This window comes from Paramacrobiotus metropolitanus, unplaced genomic scaffold, assembly GCF_019649055.1.
Source record: "Paramacrobiotus metropolitanus isolate TYO unplaced genomic scaffold, Prichtersi_v1.0 Parri_scaffold0000151, whole genome shotgun sequence".
In the NCBI taxonomy this organism is placed as follows: domain Eukaryota; kingdom Metazoa; phylum Tardigrada; class Eutardigrada; order Parachela; family Macrobiotidae; genus Paramacrobiotus; species Paramacrobiotus metropolitanus.
In genome coordinates, this window is record NW_026570371.1 from 252227 (window position 1) to 270316 (window position 18090).

At 40.9% G+C, this 18090-nt stretch overlaps 1 protein-coding gene across 3 annotated transcripts; it reads left to right on the top strand.

Annotated features, from left to right (window-relative positions):
* Positions 1-5136: 5136 nt before the first annotated feature.
* On the top strand, positions 5137-7453 carry LOC129599645 (cubilin-like). 3 transcript variants are annotated; one of them, XM_055497937.1, is made up of 11 exons: positions 5137-5339; positions 5411-5544; positions 5601-5688; positions 5755-5864; positions 5941-6004; positions 6112-6135; positions 6204-6340; positions 6412-6511; positions 6590-6710; positions 6772-7110; positions 7344-7453. In XM_055497937.1, exons 1-9 carry the CDS (start codon positions 5267-5269, stop codon positions 6634-6636), a joined length of 777 nt encoding a protein of 258 aa, XP_055353912.1. In that variant the 5' UTR covers positions 5137-5266; the 3' UTR covers positions 6637-6710; positions 6772-7110; positions 7344-7453. The 3 variants fall into 3 exon arrangements, with proteins under 3 accessions (XP_055353912.1, XP_055353913.1, XP_055353914.1); XM_055497938.1 differs by lacking the exons at positions 6412-6511; positions 6590-6710; positions 6772-7110; positions 7344-7453 and having other exon boundaries at positions 6217-6329; XM_055497939.1 differs by lacking the exons at positions 6412-6511; positions 6590-6710; positions 6772-7110; positions 7344-7453 and having other exon boundaries at positions 6235-6302.
* Positions 7454-18090: the final 10637 nt, after the last annotated feature.

Sequence of the window (18090 nt, forward strand, 5' to 3'; positions counted from 1 at the left end):
CGCACTAGTCGAAGCGACGATGGCAAAATGTACCGGCTGTTTGCTTTGCTGGCTCTTTGCGTATTTATCTGTTTCATACCGCCGATGATTTTCTTCTTGTACGTCGAGTTCACGAATTACTGGAACGACTCCATTTTTGCCTTTGTAATATGCCTGCAGTACCTTAGCTGCCTTTTCAATCCGCTGATTTATCACACCAGTCTACCTGCATTCCAAGAAGCTATTAGGAAGTTGCTTCGAGGTCGCTGAAAGTCATATGTACGATCGCGCATCATGCTGTGATTAACTTCAGTTTTCTTCTTTGAAGCAAAGAAAACTTGTTGTACTGTTGAATAATTATTTTAATTATTTGAATGATAAAAGACATCTACGTTTGGCATTATTTCTGTTTCGTAGCATTAGACAGTATAATTTATACAGCAAAATGGTACGGCTGTAAATAGGAAGGAAGTTACAGAGTAGTTTTGCAAAATTTTCGAATTTATGAAAACTCACAAAAATGCGATCATATTGGTTTTTGCATTTTGCGTATCATAATTATTATACATTTAGTTACAAAAGTAAGGTACTAGTATTGCGAAAAGCCGAGGAATAAATTAATCCACAGCAGAAGCGCTTCTGACTCTTAATTGTTGTTCAGTTGTGAACAAACACTATCCAGCTATGCTGCTTTCGTAACAGTCACGCACTACCCAATTTACCTCAGATTTGCTTTTCATTTATGAGGCTCATGAAAGCGAAGGAAATCGCACAATGGACGACTTAAAAATGGCACACACTACCAGGCAGTATAATTAGAATGATAGTAATATTGCCAGTATCACAATAACTGCCAATTCTGTTGACACAGGTCTACATTTGCTATAAATACTAAATACGAATAAATACTATAATCAAAAATTACGAAGATAAATTATTTAACTTTCGGTACAATATCTGGCGACTGTTACACGTGCAAGTTTATCTGGAGGCTCTGTTCCGAATTCGAAGCTGCCGGTCGTACTGAGGTCGACGGAGGAAAACAGCTAATTCAGTGTGACCTCGAGAAAAATATTGAATTAGTTTACATAGAGCTCCAGTAAATTAGTTCGGGTAACACTGTTAACGATTTACGACAAATAGACTCGTTGAGACGCTACTGGACCATGCATCCTTACCTGGACATCCTTAAAGTTTTCAACCTTCGAACTAACAAGTGAAATAAACCAACGTTGCTGTGGAACCAAACGTTACTTTTCAAGGTGCTCAAGGTATCACACAGCACTGTTTTTCTCCGGTTGCTCACTGGTCATAAAAGCGCAAAATTCTAGGCTTCTGTCGAAAGCCACATTACCTTTGAAAAGGAGCAAACAAATCTCGATTCATCCTTTCAAGACCGTGTAATTACTGCTCCATAATGCCAATTGCCATACGAAGCAAAAATAATTTTTCTTTTAAGGATAAAGCTTTGCATTAATTTCTTGTCTAAACGGCATTTTCACGGACGAAAGAAAGGAGTTGTCCAATTGTTATGTGCATTACGGTCATTATATCGACTTTTCACAAATTAGCATTTATCAGTACCGGCCGACTGCTTTTCTGAAGGTGCGGTTACCGTGGACCCGGATTTCCAACCAAATAAAGCGTTCGACAAAGCAACGTCGTATAGAAAACCCTGGAATTAACCTCAAGAAAAACAAATTTAACGCCGCAAACGATATGGAAAATACCTTGAATTAAAGGGAGAAGTAACGTTCTGTAACCAGCAGGAAGTTTGGCTGATTCCATTTCGGTTTCTGTCTTCATTTAGTCCATGAGTCAGCAGCGTATCTGTACGCATCACCGCACCGCGTGATACAAGAAACGGGGCGGTGGTGACACGTGGCAATACCTGCTGGACGCCAGAATAAGCTAACTACTAAAGAAAAAAATAAAGTACTATAATTATTATGTGATAATAAATTATTCGCGTTATGGGTAATGCGTGACCTTGCCTACTCCATTCCGTCAGTGTCTGCACTTAGGTCTATCTGCAGTACTCCGATGTGCTTCAAAGTCTGGTCGTTATGAGTGTACGACTTCGAACACCGATCACTCCTTGAAACCACTTTAAAGAACAAAACTTGTAAAATGACCGGTTTTCATACTAAGCGCTGTTTTCGTGAACCAGCCACACGGTTATTTTAGTCGGAAGCTATTCTCTCACAGAAACAAGACCTATGAATTAAAACTCTGAGCCAAGGCCAGTGATCGGCGTTTTGAACCTCATACTCAAAGTGACCAGTTTTAAGACACATCGAAGTACTACTGTACTTTTCGCGGCTTTCGAAGGTTATCGAAAAATATTAAATTTTATAGTACCCTGTGCACACTTTGCCTGTTTGCAGTAGGATTACATGAGCAGCAACAGCCTGTGTAACAACCAAATTGTGAACTACCAAAAAATCTATACAGAAACGGAGAAATTGTTGCAGATGGAAAGGTCACCAATTTTTATTATTGAAATAATTGCTCATATCCTCATTATAATTTATACCAATTATTGAAATAATTGCTTATATCTCGGAATAAGTTTTCGCACAAAATGGACCGACTGAATAGCACTTGTGATCCCTCGAGGATAAAAACAGCTCGTATTGCATCCAGATCATGATCAGAATCGCGTCTTTTTTCTTTTCATGTATGCGTTATACCTATTCATCGGTCTTTAGATATCTGACGCTGCAGTGACGCAGTGCCTTAGAACCTACGAGTAGGCCTCGTCGAGTACAATACAGTATAATAATAAGTTATTATTTAATTAGATTCGCTTGCGTTAGTTTGCCTGTCGGTTTTGCAGGCAAACTAACGATTCACTTTGAGCCCCTGACTGCTGTTGATCCATCCATGCATACTTCTACACACAAACTGCAACGCGAAACCACTTGATCAGAATCCTTGTGCTGAGCCATCGAAAAAGAGGAGGATGTTGTCGATAATGGTAACGCTTGTGGTTGGCAACCCTAGTAAATTCTGCAACAAGCCGCTGCAGGCGTAATTATACTGTATTGGTCAATCAATAAGGGCACTCAGAATTTACTACTATCCATTCTAGCCTGGTCAGACGAAGCTGGGTAGCCACCCTCTCTAAATTAAAGTAACAGAAAATGATGTCGCACCGCATATTTTTGCAGTGACAGTACTAACAAGATTAAATTTATCGTTATTTTGAGAACTGCTATAGAAGTATTTACTGTACTCTGTAGTCTACACCTCTCAGATGCATTCAAATGCGATTTGCGGCCGAAATAACGCGGTGCTGTTTTTTAAAGGTCATGATCGTTAATGCGCGTTTTCTAGATGGTTTTGATGATCAGGTCTTATCGAAAGCACAGATTTCTTACCGGAAAAAATATGCGATGCTTCAAGTAACAACATATTAGGGTTTTATTACGTGTTTGCTAAATGGGCGAACAAATTCGGTAAAGTTAATATGTATGGTATTTAAGTTAGCCAGGAAGAGTGTACCATAACAATGAGAAGATAATAAGATTATTAAAGTGCCATCCGAAAATAATAAGAACATGCTGTATAATTTACTTCCAGGTTTAAACTGAAAGAACGAAAGATTCATGGGTGTGAAAAAACACTTGCGACGCGCATGGGAAGTCCTAATGCGGATCAGACGACACATACTCCAAATTGCCCCGGTTCATGCTGGCATCGTGTGCTGCAGCAATACTGGTGTTCGCCGGTACGACATCTCGCACCTAAGGGAAGACAAGTTGGTGGCCCGCTGTAAAAAAAGGACGAGCTTACGGTAATGCAGCTAATGCTTTGGACGGGGCGGTTAGGTTATGCAAAATTTTGACGTACGATGTGTATGGATGTGCCGGTAGACAGTATCCCCACTTGCCAATGTCATGCAGACAGAAGCCACTGCAACAAGTGTGTCCATATCCCGTTCGGCAACGCGCTCCTTCATTTAAGCATTGAGCCTGACTCTTAACGACTAAGGTCATCACCATAAACATGCAGAGCACCGCTACGCTGCTGGCAGCCATTTTTTAAGCAGCAAAACAGAAATCTTGAAACAGTTGTAAGTATTCTGGGACCGCAAACTCTGTAGTATTGCAGAGGCAGTTGTGTCGATTTATATCGTTTTCGCAATCGTTGATCGAAGATGATACCGATGTATTGTACGGGCGCGAAGTTGAAAGTTCGAATTACTTATTAAATTAACCAGCAAGTTCAGCTTTAAATCGCAGGTTTTATTATAAAGCAACCTATGAAGTCAGGATGAACCTTATCAGATTATTTATACATGAAATCGCTGCGTCAAATACAAGCGCTGATTTACAGTTGTCGCAATCCTTTGAATTTCTATTTCCGACGGAAGTAATGCCATACGCAGCTACAAAATGCTGCCACTTAAGCCGACATGTTGCCATCTGATTCGGAGCACATCCGTATTTTGATACAGTCTCTGTATTAGTCAGCAAAACCCATACCGCTAATTTAACATTTTATCACTTTCTTATCTTGAGCTAAGTTGACAGATATCAGATCCTTATGCGGAACTAACACATTCTTATTAACCGGAAGCAAACAAAAAATATTGACGTTTCCGAACGGCAACTCTGGAATACATAGGCTACCAGTTGGTTCTTTACACACGCAAGGGATCCAACGAATTGGCACCGCTGCATCTACGCGCATCAAAAACATACAGACTCTGTGCGCTTGGAAATCATGTAAAACGAATACACGACAAAGTGTGGGCTTTACTTTTTTTACTGCAGAATTACTCCAAAATTTTGGAGCATTGGACGATGTAAACAAAAAATCGGTTGGAAAAATAAATAAAAAAGTTAAAAGAAAATAAAAATTATTAAAACAATAATAAAACACCGTTTCAAGCGTTTTTTTCCAGTTGTACACGTTTATTTATTGGTACTGCGCAAAAATATGTATTCGGAAAACGAGGAATCTCACCATAATATTAAACAAAATCGATAGTCACTTAATTAAGCTGCCTAAAGGTTGTTGTGCTTAATTAACTGACGACATAATACATGGAAACGCCGTGGACTTCGGTTGCGAGTTGATACCGAGTCGCAATGTACCAAGAAAGTTACCGTACTGTGTATAAGGCTTGTCACTTGCCACATTCACACTTTTGGCTAAACACCGCACGCGGATGTCAGCGTCGATTCGTTATTATTAAACATTGCATATCAGACCGCAAACCTATAATCGCTAAATTGACATTTAAGTGTTTGCAAACATTGTGGATTTCCGTCGAACAATGACATTTTCCAATCTGGGAATATTATTAATCGTCTCCTGCTGCATTATTTATTCGCACTCCAGTATTCCAGGTAATTGCCATACTTCTTTTAGAATTTTCTCTAATTACAAAATATTTGTTTTACTATGTTGTGAAATACAGGACAATGTGGTGGCGAAATCGATATTCTTCCGGGTCGCAATTACACCTTCCAAACTCCGGGTTATCCGGCACAGCTTGCGCCAAATTTGAGATGCGACTGGATACTTTACACTCCAGAAGGTTATGATGTGGAAGTAAGATAACTGTTATTTCAGCACCAATAGTTTTCTGAAACTGGAGCCTTGAATAGTTTTTAGGTGGAGAATTTGAGGTCGACTACACTAACTACTTTCCAAACATATTTTCTCGTTCAGCGGATTATCTATATTTATCACTCGGTAAAGTCAACTTTTTGCAGGCATGTTAAAATTATTAAGTAATTATTACATATATTTCTGTTGCAGATCCACCTGTGCCGACAAATTCTACTAGATTCGCTTCTTTGGCATCCGGTGCGCAGTATGTCGGAAATAAGGCCCCGGAAGGGGTTCTCTTCCCGAACACAAACAAGCTGGTAAATAAAATTTTCAGCTGTAGTGCACTTACTTATGTGGCATTGAAACAACGATAAATGGAATTTTTCACTACAGCACGCAACCTTTATTACTAACGACGACAACAATCACCATTTCGGCTTCAGAATTGCCATTCGAGGTACATTTCCCCATACATAACATAAACAGTTAACAAACAGTTTCTTCTCCCATACATAACATACGTAAACAGTTTTCATAAATTTCTTACGTTTTTCATGATTGCAGCTGTGAGTCAACCGGCTCCATCAGGTAAATATTAATAATCTTTTTCGTGACTGAATGTGTTCCCAGTGTTCCTGAAATCATAAAACTTTCAGCTTCATGCAACAGAAATCTTACGATTGGTAGCGATGGAGCAATAATCCAGTATGAAAGAAAAAATCCACGGGAAACATTCTGCCAGTGGAACATCTTTATACCGCAAGGCGCACAAACTCTGCTGCGAGTTGAGAATGTAGGTACAGCTTACTACGAGTAGCATTCAAGCAACAAGCCAGTTTTACCGCATTTCTGTGCTATCTATAGTTACACCTACCTATTTACCTACCCGAGCCGTTGCCTTATAACGATGACCGTCGGGAATATGTCGTCTGCGAAGAGGAATATCTTGAAATACAAGAGAAAGGTTAAACCGTAGTCAAGCTGAACAGATAGTTCTCAGTCGACTGGTGCAGTTTAAATATTTACTGGTTAATTTCAACAGACTATGGCATCGTCGAATCTTCTCTTGCACATAATGCCGGCACCTAATCCTGCGCGACGATCGTCTCTGTTTCAACAAGAACCATCAAAATCGCACTTATATTCTATACAGCCAAAATTTCGTAAGTCAGATTTCGGTTTAATGGCGGATTCGAATAACTAATATTGTGATGCGTTTTGCAGACTTTGACCTTTCGTTCACATCCTAATGCAGCTGATCGCGGGTTCCGTTTGGCGTTGGAACCCTACAACGTTTGCGCTACTGTATTTTCCGAACCAGATTTTAACGGAATGGTTTTAAATATTGTGGAAGATTCCGCTCAGAAGCAAGGTGTGCGTCAGAAAGACATCCCCAAAATCCGCTCCCTTAAGCTGCAGCAATCCTGCATGCTGTACTATATATCCGAAAACTCACGGTCGAGTATGGCTAATTCAACAACCAACAACTTGATTCTTCCGCCCGTTCGTCTTATATTCTGTCACAATTTTCCTGCATTTGCCCAAATCAGGAAGTTAAACCAGGTTAGTCAAAAATCAGTAAATACAACAAATAATCGACAGCGCAGGTATTAGCGAACGACCACTAAAATGACTTGCCAGAATGTATAAATGTACTACATAGGTACATAAGAACGAGTCCAGGTCTAAAAAAAGCAATAAAATTATCGCGATTCATAAAAAAGTGTGTTTGTAATGTCTGGACTTAGTTATGAACGACAAATGAACTAGCATAAGCGTTATATCGTTTACTACAGACGACAAAAACTATTTTACCTGGCTATGGATCACGTTGACCTTTGCCTCAGTGGCAGTTGGTCTGACTGCCGGCCTTGTCTTCGCATATGCCAGAAAACGTCAGCAGCAGGTACGTGTAATATGCTGTGCAGACAAAATCAACGAAGGTTAACGTTTTCTGAAGCGGCTGATACATCTTACGCTTGGACAGAAAACCAATCCAGCACCGTATCCACCAGACTTGCTCGTCGATTTCTGGGTTCACTCTACGACGAATACAAAATCCAAGCTTGGAATTTAAAAGCTGGTAATACTTCCTACTTCATTTGACGCTAATCGTACCAACTTTACGAAAAACAATTCGTTTCTAGACACGGATGCCGTTGGAAGTGGCTGTTATGGAATGGTCTGGAAGGGCATTCTTACGACCAGTCCTGAGCGACTACGACAGCTTTCAGTGAGTCCCAGCATGCAGAGCGCTTCGCATGCCCAGAGTGCAGTGGCCATTAAGCGACGTCAATCAGGCAGTGCGGTTAGCGAGAAGGAGTTCATGGAGGAAATCGCCATGATGGCCAAAGCTGCGTCCCATGTCAACGTTGTCCAGCTCGTTGGCATCGTAACGGAAGGTAAGCTTGCACCAGTTCACTAAATTAATTTATTTAATTAATAGGCAATAAGCCTTTATTAGGTAGTTTTATTTGCCATGGCCTAAAGAAGAGAGGGTCCCATTAAACTCGCTTTTAATTTTCCGGCATCACCCACTTGTTTCAGGTTGCGTTAAGCTTAATGGAATACTGCGAGCACGGATCTCTGGATGTATATCTCCGAAATAAGCGACTGTGTGGTACCACCAATCAAACTTCTAATAATCAACAATTTCTGGATTATGCGCGTCAGATCTGCAGCGGTATGCAGCATCTGGCGTCCAAAGAAATTATCCACCGTGATCTTGCAGCACGAAACATCATGGTCAGCCAATGTGACGTTCTCAAAATATCGGATTTCGGAATGGCCAAATGTGGTCCAGTGTACAGCGAAATCAGAAAGATGTAAGTAGATCTGAGGGCAAGATATCCAACACGGTTACAGATGGACTTGATTTGTAGCCTGTATAATTCGTATGACTAGATCCGTTCGCCCATTGCCTGGATGTCACCCGAGTCCATTCTCATCGGCGAGTACAGCTACTCCACTGATGTATGGTCATTCGGCGTAGTTGTTTGGGAGATCTTCACATGGTGTCAGCTGCCATACGTCGATCAGTTGGGAAGCTGCATGGCTCAAGATATTCTGAACTTTCTTGACAGCGGCAATCGTTTAAAGCAACCGGAGCCATCACCCGATGAAGTGTACGCAGTCATTTAACTATTGTATTTCAAAAGTATACTGAATGAGATGCACCGACCATAATAAAATCTTTTTGGCAGGTACCATATCATGCTCAGTTGTTGGGAGTGGAAGAAGTCGGAACGACCAAGTTTCGATTCGCTGAACAACAAGTTGCAGCGATTGCAAGTCGATGCTTTAAATTATCGCTATGTGGTATTTACGCCACAAAGTTTGGTTTAAAATAATGAGACTTCAGCAAATAATTTCATGTAGAATTTCAGCGGAACTGCTGGAAGATTGTGATAGTCTAGATAGAGGCGAAACCGGGCACTAACTGATGCGGTATATACTATGTACATGATTACATCTTAATTACGGAAAACGTTTGGCACATATCTGTACCTTTGCATTTAATGGGGCTGCAATAAATCAAATGTCCTTATTAAAGAATCTGCTTATTTATGTCACTGCCCTTTGTGATATTGTTTCTTCATTGGTAACTTACTTGCCACTGTTTCTCGTTAACTCTGGAAACGCCATGCTTTGAATGGCAACAAAAGTGAACAAACTAGCCTAAAACAATATATCGCCCGATGCGGTATCAATGGTTTCAAACTCCGGTTTACAGTAAGAAATCCAGATTTAGTCTTATCCAAATTGTTCGATATCTTTTGTGCGTTATCACTCATGCTACCACTAAATTGTGTAATCGACAAATGCGATAAACACCATTTGATATTTACGCTAGCATTTCAACTAGATAGCAAATTGTAGGACTCGTGCATTCTCCGACCATTGACACTTCACTAGAAATCGAAATCAATTCACTTTCTTTTATAAAGATTCTATTTCGTATTGTTTGGATCGTTGTAACGCAGAACCTGTAAGATGGGCAACAACTCCAGTTATGTTAGCGTGGCTAACGCTTACTCAAAAATATCTACGTGCAAGTCCTCGGAATTCCGGCAGATTTACCGGATGGAGCTGGTAAAAATTTTAACCCTTTTATAGTCTATTTAATTCTTATTATTGTTTGAAAGCACATGACGTGCAGATCACCGTTAGTACTGGTGCAAGTTACTAATCCTTTGCAGATGCTGGAGCACATAAGAACGGTTTTACGAAAATTGCTCCAGGCACTTTCTTAACGTTTCGGCCAAAAACAGAATCTGAAAAAGTCTACATTTCCGTGATTACGGAAGACAACAAATGGGTTTGCAAAAATCTCGAAGGGGACAAAGAAGAGGGTCTGATTATTAGTCCTGAGGGGGAAGCGTTCACCGCTCAGCCGGGAAATGTTTGGGTGGATACTGCGGGGAAGCGTCACCAGTCGTCGACCGTTTGGTGAAACCAGTTAGCAGTCCTAGATGATCTAAGCAAAGGAATCCAATGTCTGTACCTACCTACCGTTTTAACTATGCAATTAATACGACATTTCACTTGCTTTCGTATATATCTGGAATAGATCTAGAAAGATGTGACTGCCATAAAAATGTCACTGCGTTAGTTTAAATTATTGAATGCAGTTACCTATTGCAAAGATATATTGTGCATAAAGTAAAAAAAGTATTCCCTTCAATAATTATGTATATATATGAGAAGGCGCTTGCTGGTTAACACCTGCTAAGAAGGAGATCAAATAAAATACCGGAATAAAAATTGATGATGTTCACAGCTGCACCTCTTCACAACTTACTGGAAGTGCAACTTTAATATTTGCTCACTTACCAAACGAATTACATTGATCTCCAGAAGGCAAGAAACCCGACCCGAAGAATATTGACTGCAAAAGAAATGAGGAAGATCCGTCACGCACCTTTGCAGTCTTCTAAATAAGTCTGCTAATTAGTACACAGTACCGTAACACTACACCTCTTCGGAGTTACCTGGCTGCTCTTGCTTCAATCAATTTAATGCAATTCCGAACGCTTTGACATCATACTTCCGCTTTGCGTAGTGTATTTTAATGGACAAGACCTAAATCCGGATGTGAAAATAACAAGTATCTATGTTCTTCGGCATTTTGTACACCATCAAACATCGCAGGTGTCTTTCGTCATATTGGGACTTTCAAAACTGTGATCTCGCTTTTATCGTAAATTGTTCATAGTTGCTAGACATTTTGACATTCTACGGACACTTTTCATTGGATATTCCAAAATGAACCATTCAGTTGATGGAAATGAGACATTACGCGCTTTGAACAACAATACCGCAACTGTGCCGGATTCTGTACCTTACGCATATCACGCTATCGTAAATAATCGGCACAACTACAATAGCGTACGTACAATTTGGTTTTCATCTCTGCATTTATTCGAGATGTTACTATCCGTAATCCTTTACTTACTACCTCTTGAACGTGGCCTTGTGTGACCTTGGTTTAGCAATGTTCGATATGCTGGGTTCCGTGCTGCTGGCTTTCCTCCCGAAATCCACTGCCTCCCGTTATTGTCCGTACTTTAATGTCATTGACAAGCCTCTCATTGTTGGTATCGGTTACACTGTCATGCTGGTCAGTCTTGACCGGCTTTTCTCCCTATTTGCTCCTGTGTATTATCGCAATATTCGATCGGTTCGATGCACATCCTTGATCTGCAGCTTGATGTGGCTGTTTCTAATTACATTAATTACTCCTTACTCTGATGGACGCTGTTTGGTATGATCGAATGACCTTACCGTGCGCCGTTAATTACGATGCTCAACCGACTTATTCTATGGTTATCGAATACGTGGGTTTCGATCTACCACTGGTGTTTGTTTTGGGTCGTTATGGGATAATTTTTTAAGCTTTCGCGACGGTCGATAAAGAAGCGTACTTATCCATCCAATGCCGTTTCTAACACAATCAGTAAGGATTCAAATATACAACTGTATATCCGCTGTATGCTATTCAGATTTGATTTGAAAAGATTTAATTATCATGTAGAATTTGATCCAAGTCTACGTTGGCAGGTTGACCTTGAAAAACTGTTAATCCAACTATGTATTAACGCTTCGCCATTGTTATTTAATCTTGTTATGTCACAGGTCATTTCAGCACTCGGCCTGACACATCTGCGCCTCGGATTAGCGGAAATGCTTCCTCCCATGAGGATGCCACGAAGGGCAAATCTCGCGGCAGGCGACAAGAAGAGGCAAAATGCACAGAATATTCGCTCTTCTGACCCTTAACGTTCTCGTTTGCTACGTTCCATCTATGATATACTTTATCATCGTGGAACTTACTAATTATTGGAATGACACTCTCTTCACAACGGTGGTATGTTTAAAGTATCTCAGCTGCGTCTTCAATCCCTGATCTACCATTCCAGTTTGCCTGACCTCAAGAAAGCCATAAGAAAAATACTGTTCACCGTTAAAATTTGCGAAAACGCTCAAAGCGTTTTCCATTCCATCCCCCGTCTTTTCCAGATAAATGGGAATTACCAGATCAATTCAAGAAAGAGCTGTCACTCAACCTAATCTTTACATTAATGATCGTAGATATTGCTGACTGTACTGTAGCACTTGCAGCGATCTTCATTAAATGTACTGTTGTGAATACTCTTAAAATTTAACACGCATTTAAATTAGAAATGCACCGTCACAAGCACGTTAATGCACCTCCTCTTGAAAGGTAACACTTTCAATGTGTGAATTGATTTCTGCTTTCTACCCAAATATCCTTCGGGCTTCGGAAGTTGAGATCTAATGAGACATTACTTCTCAGTTTACAGTTTGTGGGTGTCTTAGCCAGTATTTAGCGAGTCAATTTCAACGTAGAAAATGGGCACGCGCAAGTATACTCAGTATGTATCAACGCTAATAAATTTTGACTCGGCATTCGGTTAGAGCGTACTCCAAACGACTGATTTCATTGATCCTTGAAGTTTTGAACCATTAGGTCCATTATTAGCCTTTATTCCTTCGTATGAATGTACATTAAGAACAAGAGTTCTTTTCACAAGGACGACCGACGCAAGTTTATGCTTCCTTTATACATTCCGATTACCGAGCTCCCATGGGGTACGGATAATAATGTTACTGAAGGATTTCTAAAGGTTACACTACCAGCTGATCGAATGCATGGTAGTAAATCTGGCTTCATTCAATTTTAAAAGTTCTTCTTGAAGTACGTTTTCCGCTTGGCACAAACCATGAATTCATCGTACTACAGCAACATCAATGAGTCCTTCATCTTTAATAATTCCGTCAGCAACACCAGTAGTGGTTCTGGCTACCCAAAACCGTACGCTTTCACAGCGGCTGTCGGTGTCATCTGCATCGGCACCATTGTATACAATCTCCTCTTCATCACGGCATTTATCCGGGACGCAGCAGTCCGTACTCCTTTCGCTTATTACCTTCTCAACGTCTCTGTATGCGATCTCCTCCTAGCGGTATTCGATATGTCATCTTTCGTGTGGTTCATCCTGTCACCAGTGTCCAGTGCAGCATTCTGCCCGTATTACAATTTTATCGATAAGCACATCTTCGTGGGAACCGGTTACACAGTGGTGATGGTCACTATTGACCGACTGTGTTCGTTGTTTGTCCCGTTGCATTACAGACGATTCCGATCGGTGCAGTGGACATGCGTCAGCTGCGCACTTATGTGGTTATTCATTGCGTCCTTCATTACACCGTATGTTATCATGGACACTATGTGGTACAACCTACACGAAGGCGCTGGATGCACGGTTAATTATGGTGCACAGCCCAAATATTCTATGCTGATTAACGTATTGGGATTTGACTTTCCGCCAGCGTTTATTTTGTGCAGTTACGCGGTGATATTTTACAAGCTGTCCCTTCGCTCGCTGAGAAACAGGTCTTACCAAGTTCTGTAAAATCCGTGTCACTGGGCTCCAGTAAGTCTGCTTCCGGTCACGCTAAAGAAATATTCTATTATGTATGCGAGAAGAAAATAGACCGTAAATGTTAAAACATAGGTGTATTGCATTAAATCCGAATATCTAATACATAATATAATATGCTCTTTTGTGTTGCCAAGCTCGCTCTGGTCAACGGGAGGATGCTAATTCGCCCCAGACGACTGAAAGCACAGATGCATCAAAGATTCTGCACCGCATCGACTCCGTAAGCGGGAAGAGATTAAATTGTACCGGTTGTTCGCACTACTGGCGCTATGCGAACTAGTGTGCTTCGTTCCGGCAGTCTTATACTATTTGGTTGCACAATTCACAAACTACTGGAGTGACAAAGTTTTTGCGATCGTCACCTGTTTGCAGTATGTGAGCTGTATTTTCAACCCCATTATCTACCATTCCAGTCTCCTGCTCTCCAACGAGCAATCAAAAAATGTTTCGCTTCCCGTGAGAAGAAATCCAGGACAAGTTAGCTAACAAGGAAAATACTGTGCTCTCGTCAAAATTTGCGTAAAGGCCGAAAGTTCTTTACTAGCACACAGCCGTCTTTTTCGGAATGGGAATATGCCACGTCGTTTCGAGAAAGATCTTTCATCAAACAAGCTTCAGAGAATCTCAAATCCGTCGTACGTGTTACCGGGACACCTAGAGACAGCTGCAGCCTGTGTGTACACACGCATCTCAGGGCCTGTTTACTGTGGATGCGGCTTTGAGCACTTGCAACGGTTATATTAAACGTATCATACCACTGTAACAAAGAAATTGCTAAAATTTGATGCGCATTTCGTGTAATCAGAGTTTCGCCGATTGACATACGTTATGTAATGATATCTCCTCTTGAAGGTGACACTCTTATTTCGAGAAATAGGTCCAGCTTTTCGCACGACTGCCTTGGGGCTTCGGGACCATAAGGTTTAGTTTAGAATCAAAGGAACTTCCTATCAGTTTACATTTTGTGGGTGTCTTAGCCAGTATTAATAATGTTAATTTCACCTAAGAACACAGCGTAAGCACAATAAGTGCCCACACTAATAAATTTTACTGGGCGTTTGTGATCATTCTAAGCGAACGATATCCCGTCAATATAGCTGTTTTTTTTAGCCCCATAATCTACCATTCAAATCTAAATGCTCTCTAAAGCGATCAAGAAAATGTTTCGCTACTTTTGACAAAAAAGAACGGGTAAGTTTGTTAACGGTTACCGTAAAGGTCACTTCCGTCGTATATTTCCTGATGTCTTACAGTTAAAGTTTACCAGTGTACTGTCTGCTACGATACTATTACGGGTACAGTTTCTTGTTTCCTTACTGTAAAGAACTGTAAAATTTTAGTGCACGTACTCCAAAAAAGAAACGAAAGATAAAATTGATAAAGTATCTGACTGTCTTCAATGGCGCATAGTACGAGAAGATATAGCGCTAGTTTAGCGTCAGCTCGAATCGGTCCGGTTTTCGACTGGTCCGCGGTTCGGCTCGTGATCGGTTCGGTTTTCAGCCGGTTTGAACCGGACTGAAGCCGATTGTCCCCTTTCTTTGGTTTATTTTTCCCCACTTTTTTATTTATTCATGACATTTTATTTTATGGTATTTACAAGTGAAAATATAAATTATCAGGACCATTGGAGGCAGGACAGTTGTGCTTCTTACATAAATGATCCCAACGGGGATCAGAGAGAGCTCAAAATCTCTAAGTTTACAGTTGCAGTAATAACACTGAACACAATCTTGTGTGCCAAAATGAAAAATCCATCTCCAGCTAGTTCCATGGGTGAGGGTTTTAGATGTGGCCATCCTTTGAACGATTCCAATCGTGACTCTAAAGTGTCGTAATTGCCGAAATCATATATTTCGCGATTGGTTAGGTGTTGCTGGCGTGTTCGGCAAGTTTGTCGGCGAGCATAATGCTGTTCTTGTATCCATCACACAGTTGGAGCCATGCCTGCGGTATACTTTTGAGACCGTGCCAAGCTCCGGCAATCGCCAAGGTTGCAATTCCGTCAGTGCATCCACCAACCCGTATTGTAAGCGCCATGGTCGCTTCAAAAGCATTTTCAGGAGCTAGACTGGTTCCTTTTAGTACGCAGTAAATAGCCATAGGTACAGCTTCCAGTCCCGCGGAATCATTACCAAGGGCTTTCACCACAACACTCGTTTCTTCAGACAGCAGTGTTTTTAAATGTACTAGTTTTGGTTGATACAGCTGAAGGTTAATGCCGGAGTCACACAGCGTGATTAGCATGTCCAGAAACTGTTCTGGAGTAAAGTAGGGGTATTGTAATGCTACAGCAATAGCGTAGGCTTGAAGTTCACATGCTCCGTAAGCTTCCATTGCGGGATGTGTGAGTTCGGCAACGCTACGAACGTTGCGGATCATCAGCTCTGTCTGATGTCTAAAGTATAGTGGGTACGCTGAAATCCACGCAGCTGGGCCGTATCCCTTGAGGAACGTTTTCGGTACAATGTTTTTCGGTAATGTGTCAAAGGTGTTGTAATTGCTCCACTTCCAGTGATGTATTATATCCTTAAGCTTCCCGAAAGCGGAACGTATGACGGGATGTGCGCTGTAATAAGCTTCAACGCACGCTCGAGCGGCAGACACTGCATCATAACCCCCATCATTCAGCAATGCATTACCCAGCGCGTTTGTTAAGACAGTCTTCTCACGATAAGAGCGGTAGTCTCGTGTATCAACGAACAACTGCGCAACCTTGTGAACAATACCATGATACGCCTTCAAGGGAACGCACAAGCATTCCCCAGCAAACCCCAACTAAGCAACCACGAAATTGGTCCTTCTCCATTTTTGCAGAATGATAGATTTCCCAGTGCAACTAGAGTTTAAATATTCTATGAAAAAAAAAGTTGCTTTATTTACAACCAATCACCGCTCTCATTTTTTAAAAAAAATTTCGGGTTCCGACCTACGTCACTTGCGGTTTAGCCAATCGGTACGAGCCTACAGTATATAAGGGCGTAGCTATTGTCGATTTTCAGCCAATCATCGATGTAATAAAGTATTTTTAGTTTTGAATGACGTAGTGTGAAAAAGGCGGAGTCTTGTCGGAATTTACGACCAATGGGGTAAGCGGTTGGTTTCTCAACACAACTGGAGAGTATAAAAGCGGCGCGACTGGCCTTTTCCAAATCAGTCTGAAAAAAGTTGAAACAGTTTTTTGTCATATCTCAAGAAAAAATGGATTTCGCACGCATTTTAGATATTGTTGGTTATCATGATGGCTACACTGTACAAAGTCAATAGTGTGGTAAGCCTGTTCTGGAATGCTAAAAAAGTACGGGCATTTCTTGTGTTCAAAGCAAATGCGGATGCTGAGGGCTTGCGTAAAGCATGGAATAAAGGAATCCGATTCGGATACAATGAAATCACTGAATTGCTAAAGATCCTGAAGAGTGGACATTTGAAAGATTCACTGGACAACGCAGCATCGGAAGGCAAACAGGAGAAAATGAAATTTGATGGCCCTGCTTGCCTGGAATTGACTTTAAAGGTGCACGAAAAGTACGGGCGCACGATCAGGTTTTCTCAGCCCGGGCGCTCTGTTCAGCTACCGTACATGGGATTCATCGATGTCGCTCGCATCTTGGACGATAGCTTTAAAGCGCAATCTCTTATTGTTTAACCGCTCTTTTCACGTTTTGTAACACTATAAAATTGTTGCTGTTGTTATTCTTGTTTTTCCTATTAGTCCCTTTGTTATGAAAAAAAAGGCTGAAAAACGCCACTATTTGCGACAGTCTCAGCAGTGAAGTATATAAAGCCTTCTTGCTGACACTGTTGCAAAATGCGTTCAGTCATGGATATCCACAACATTATTCTGGCGGTGCAGTTCAACGAGAAAGTTGATCTGCAGCATGTTTTAGAAGTTTTCGGGGAACATGCTACCAAGGTTAAAAATTTCAACGCAGTTAACATCAGACTTGTAGACCAGTCACATACATTCTGCCAGATCTTCCAGAATGGTAAGGTAATTGTAATAGGTGGTAAGTCCATAGAGGAATCAAATGGGTTATTAGAACAGTATTTGAGAATGTTAAGGGTAAACTGCATCGACGTGACTATCAAGGAGCGCTTTGTGGCAAATATAGTCTGTACGTATGCTTACAGTAAAATAATAAATTTAAATAAGCTGTATAGCCAGATTTTGAAAGAAAAGCCAACGGGTGTCGCATTTTTCTATGAACCTGAGCTTTTTCCAGCGATCAAATTGCGGTTTCCGTTATTGAAAACTACTGTAAACGTTTTCCATACTGAAAGTGTGTAGTTCTTGGAGCGAGATCACTGTTGCAGATTCAACGCACAATTGAACAGATTAAAACCTCCTTGAAAAGTATACCACTACGGTGTGGAAAAGTGAAAATCTGATCGTTTCAAAAGCACCATTTGAGAGTTTTGTAATTGAGTGTATTGTGAAGTGGCCGATAGTTAGCAACAGAACTCAGGAGAAATAAAAATGGAAAAACTGAGTTTTGATTTCCGCTTTAAAACTCCTGCGCGATATATATTTCTGGTCCAACTATGTCAGGAAAATCGACTTTTACAATGAAGCTCT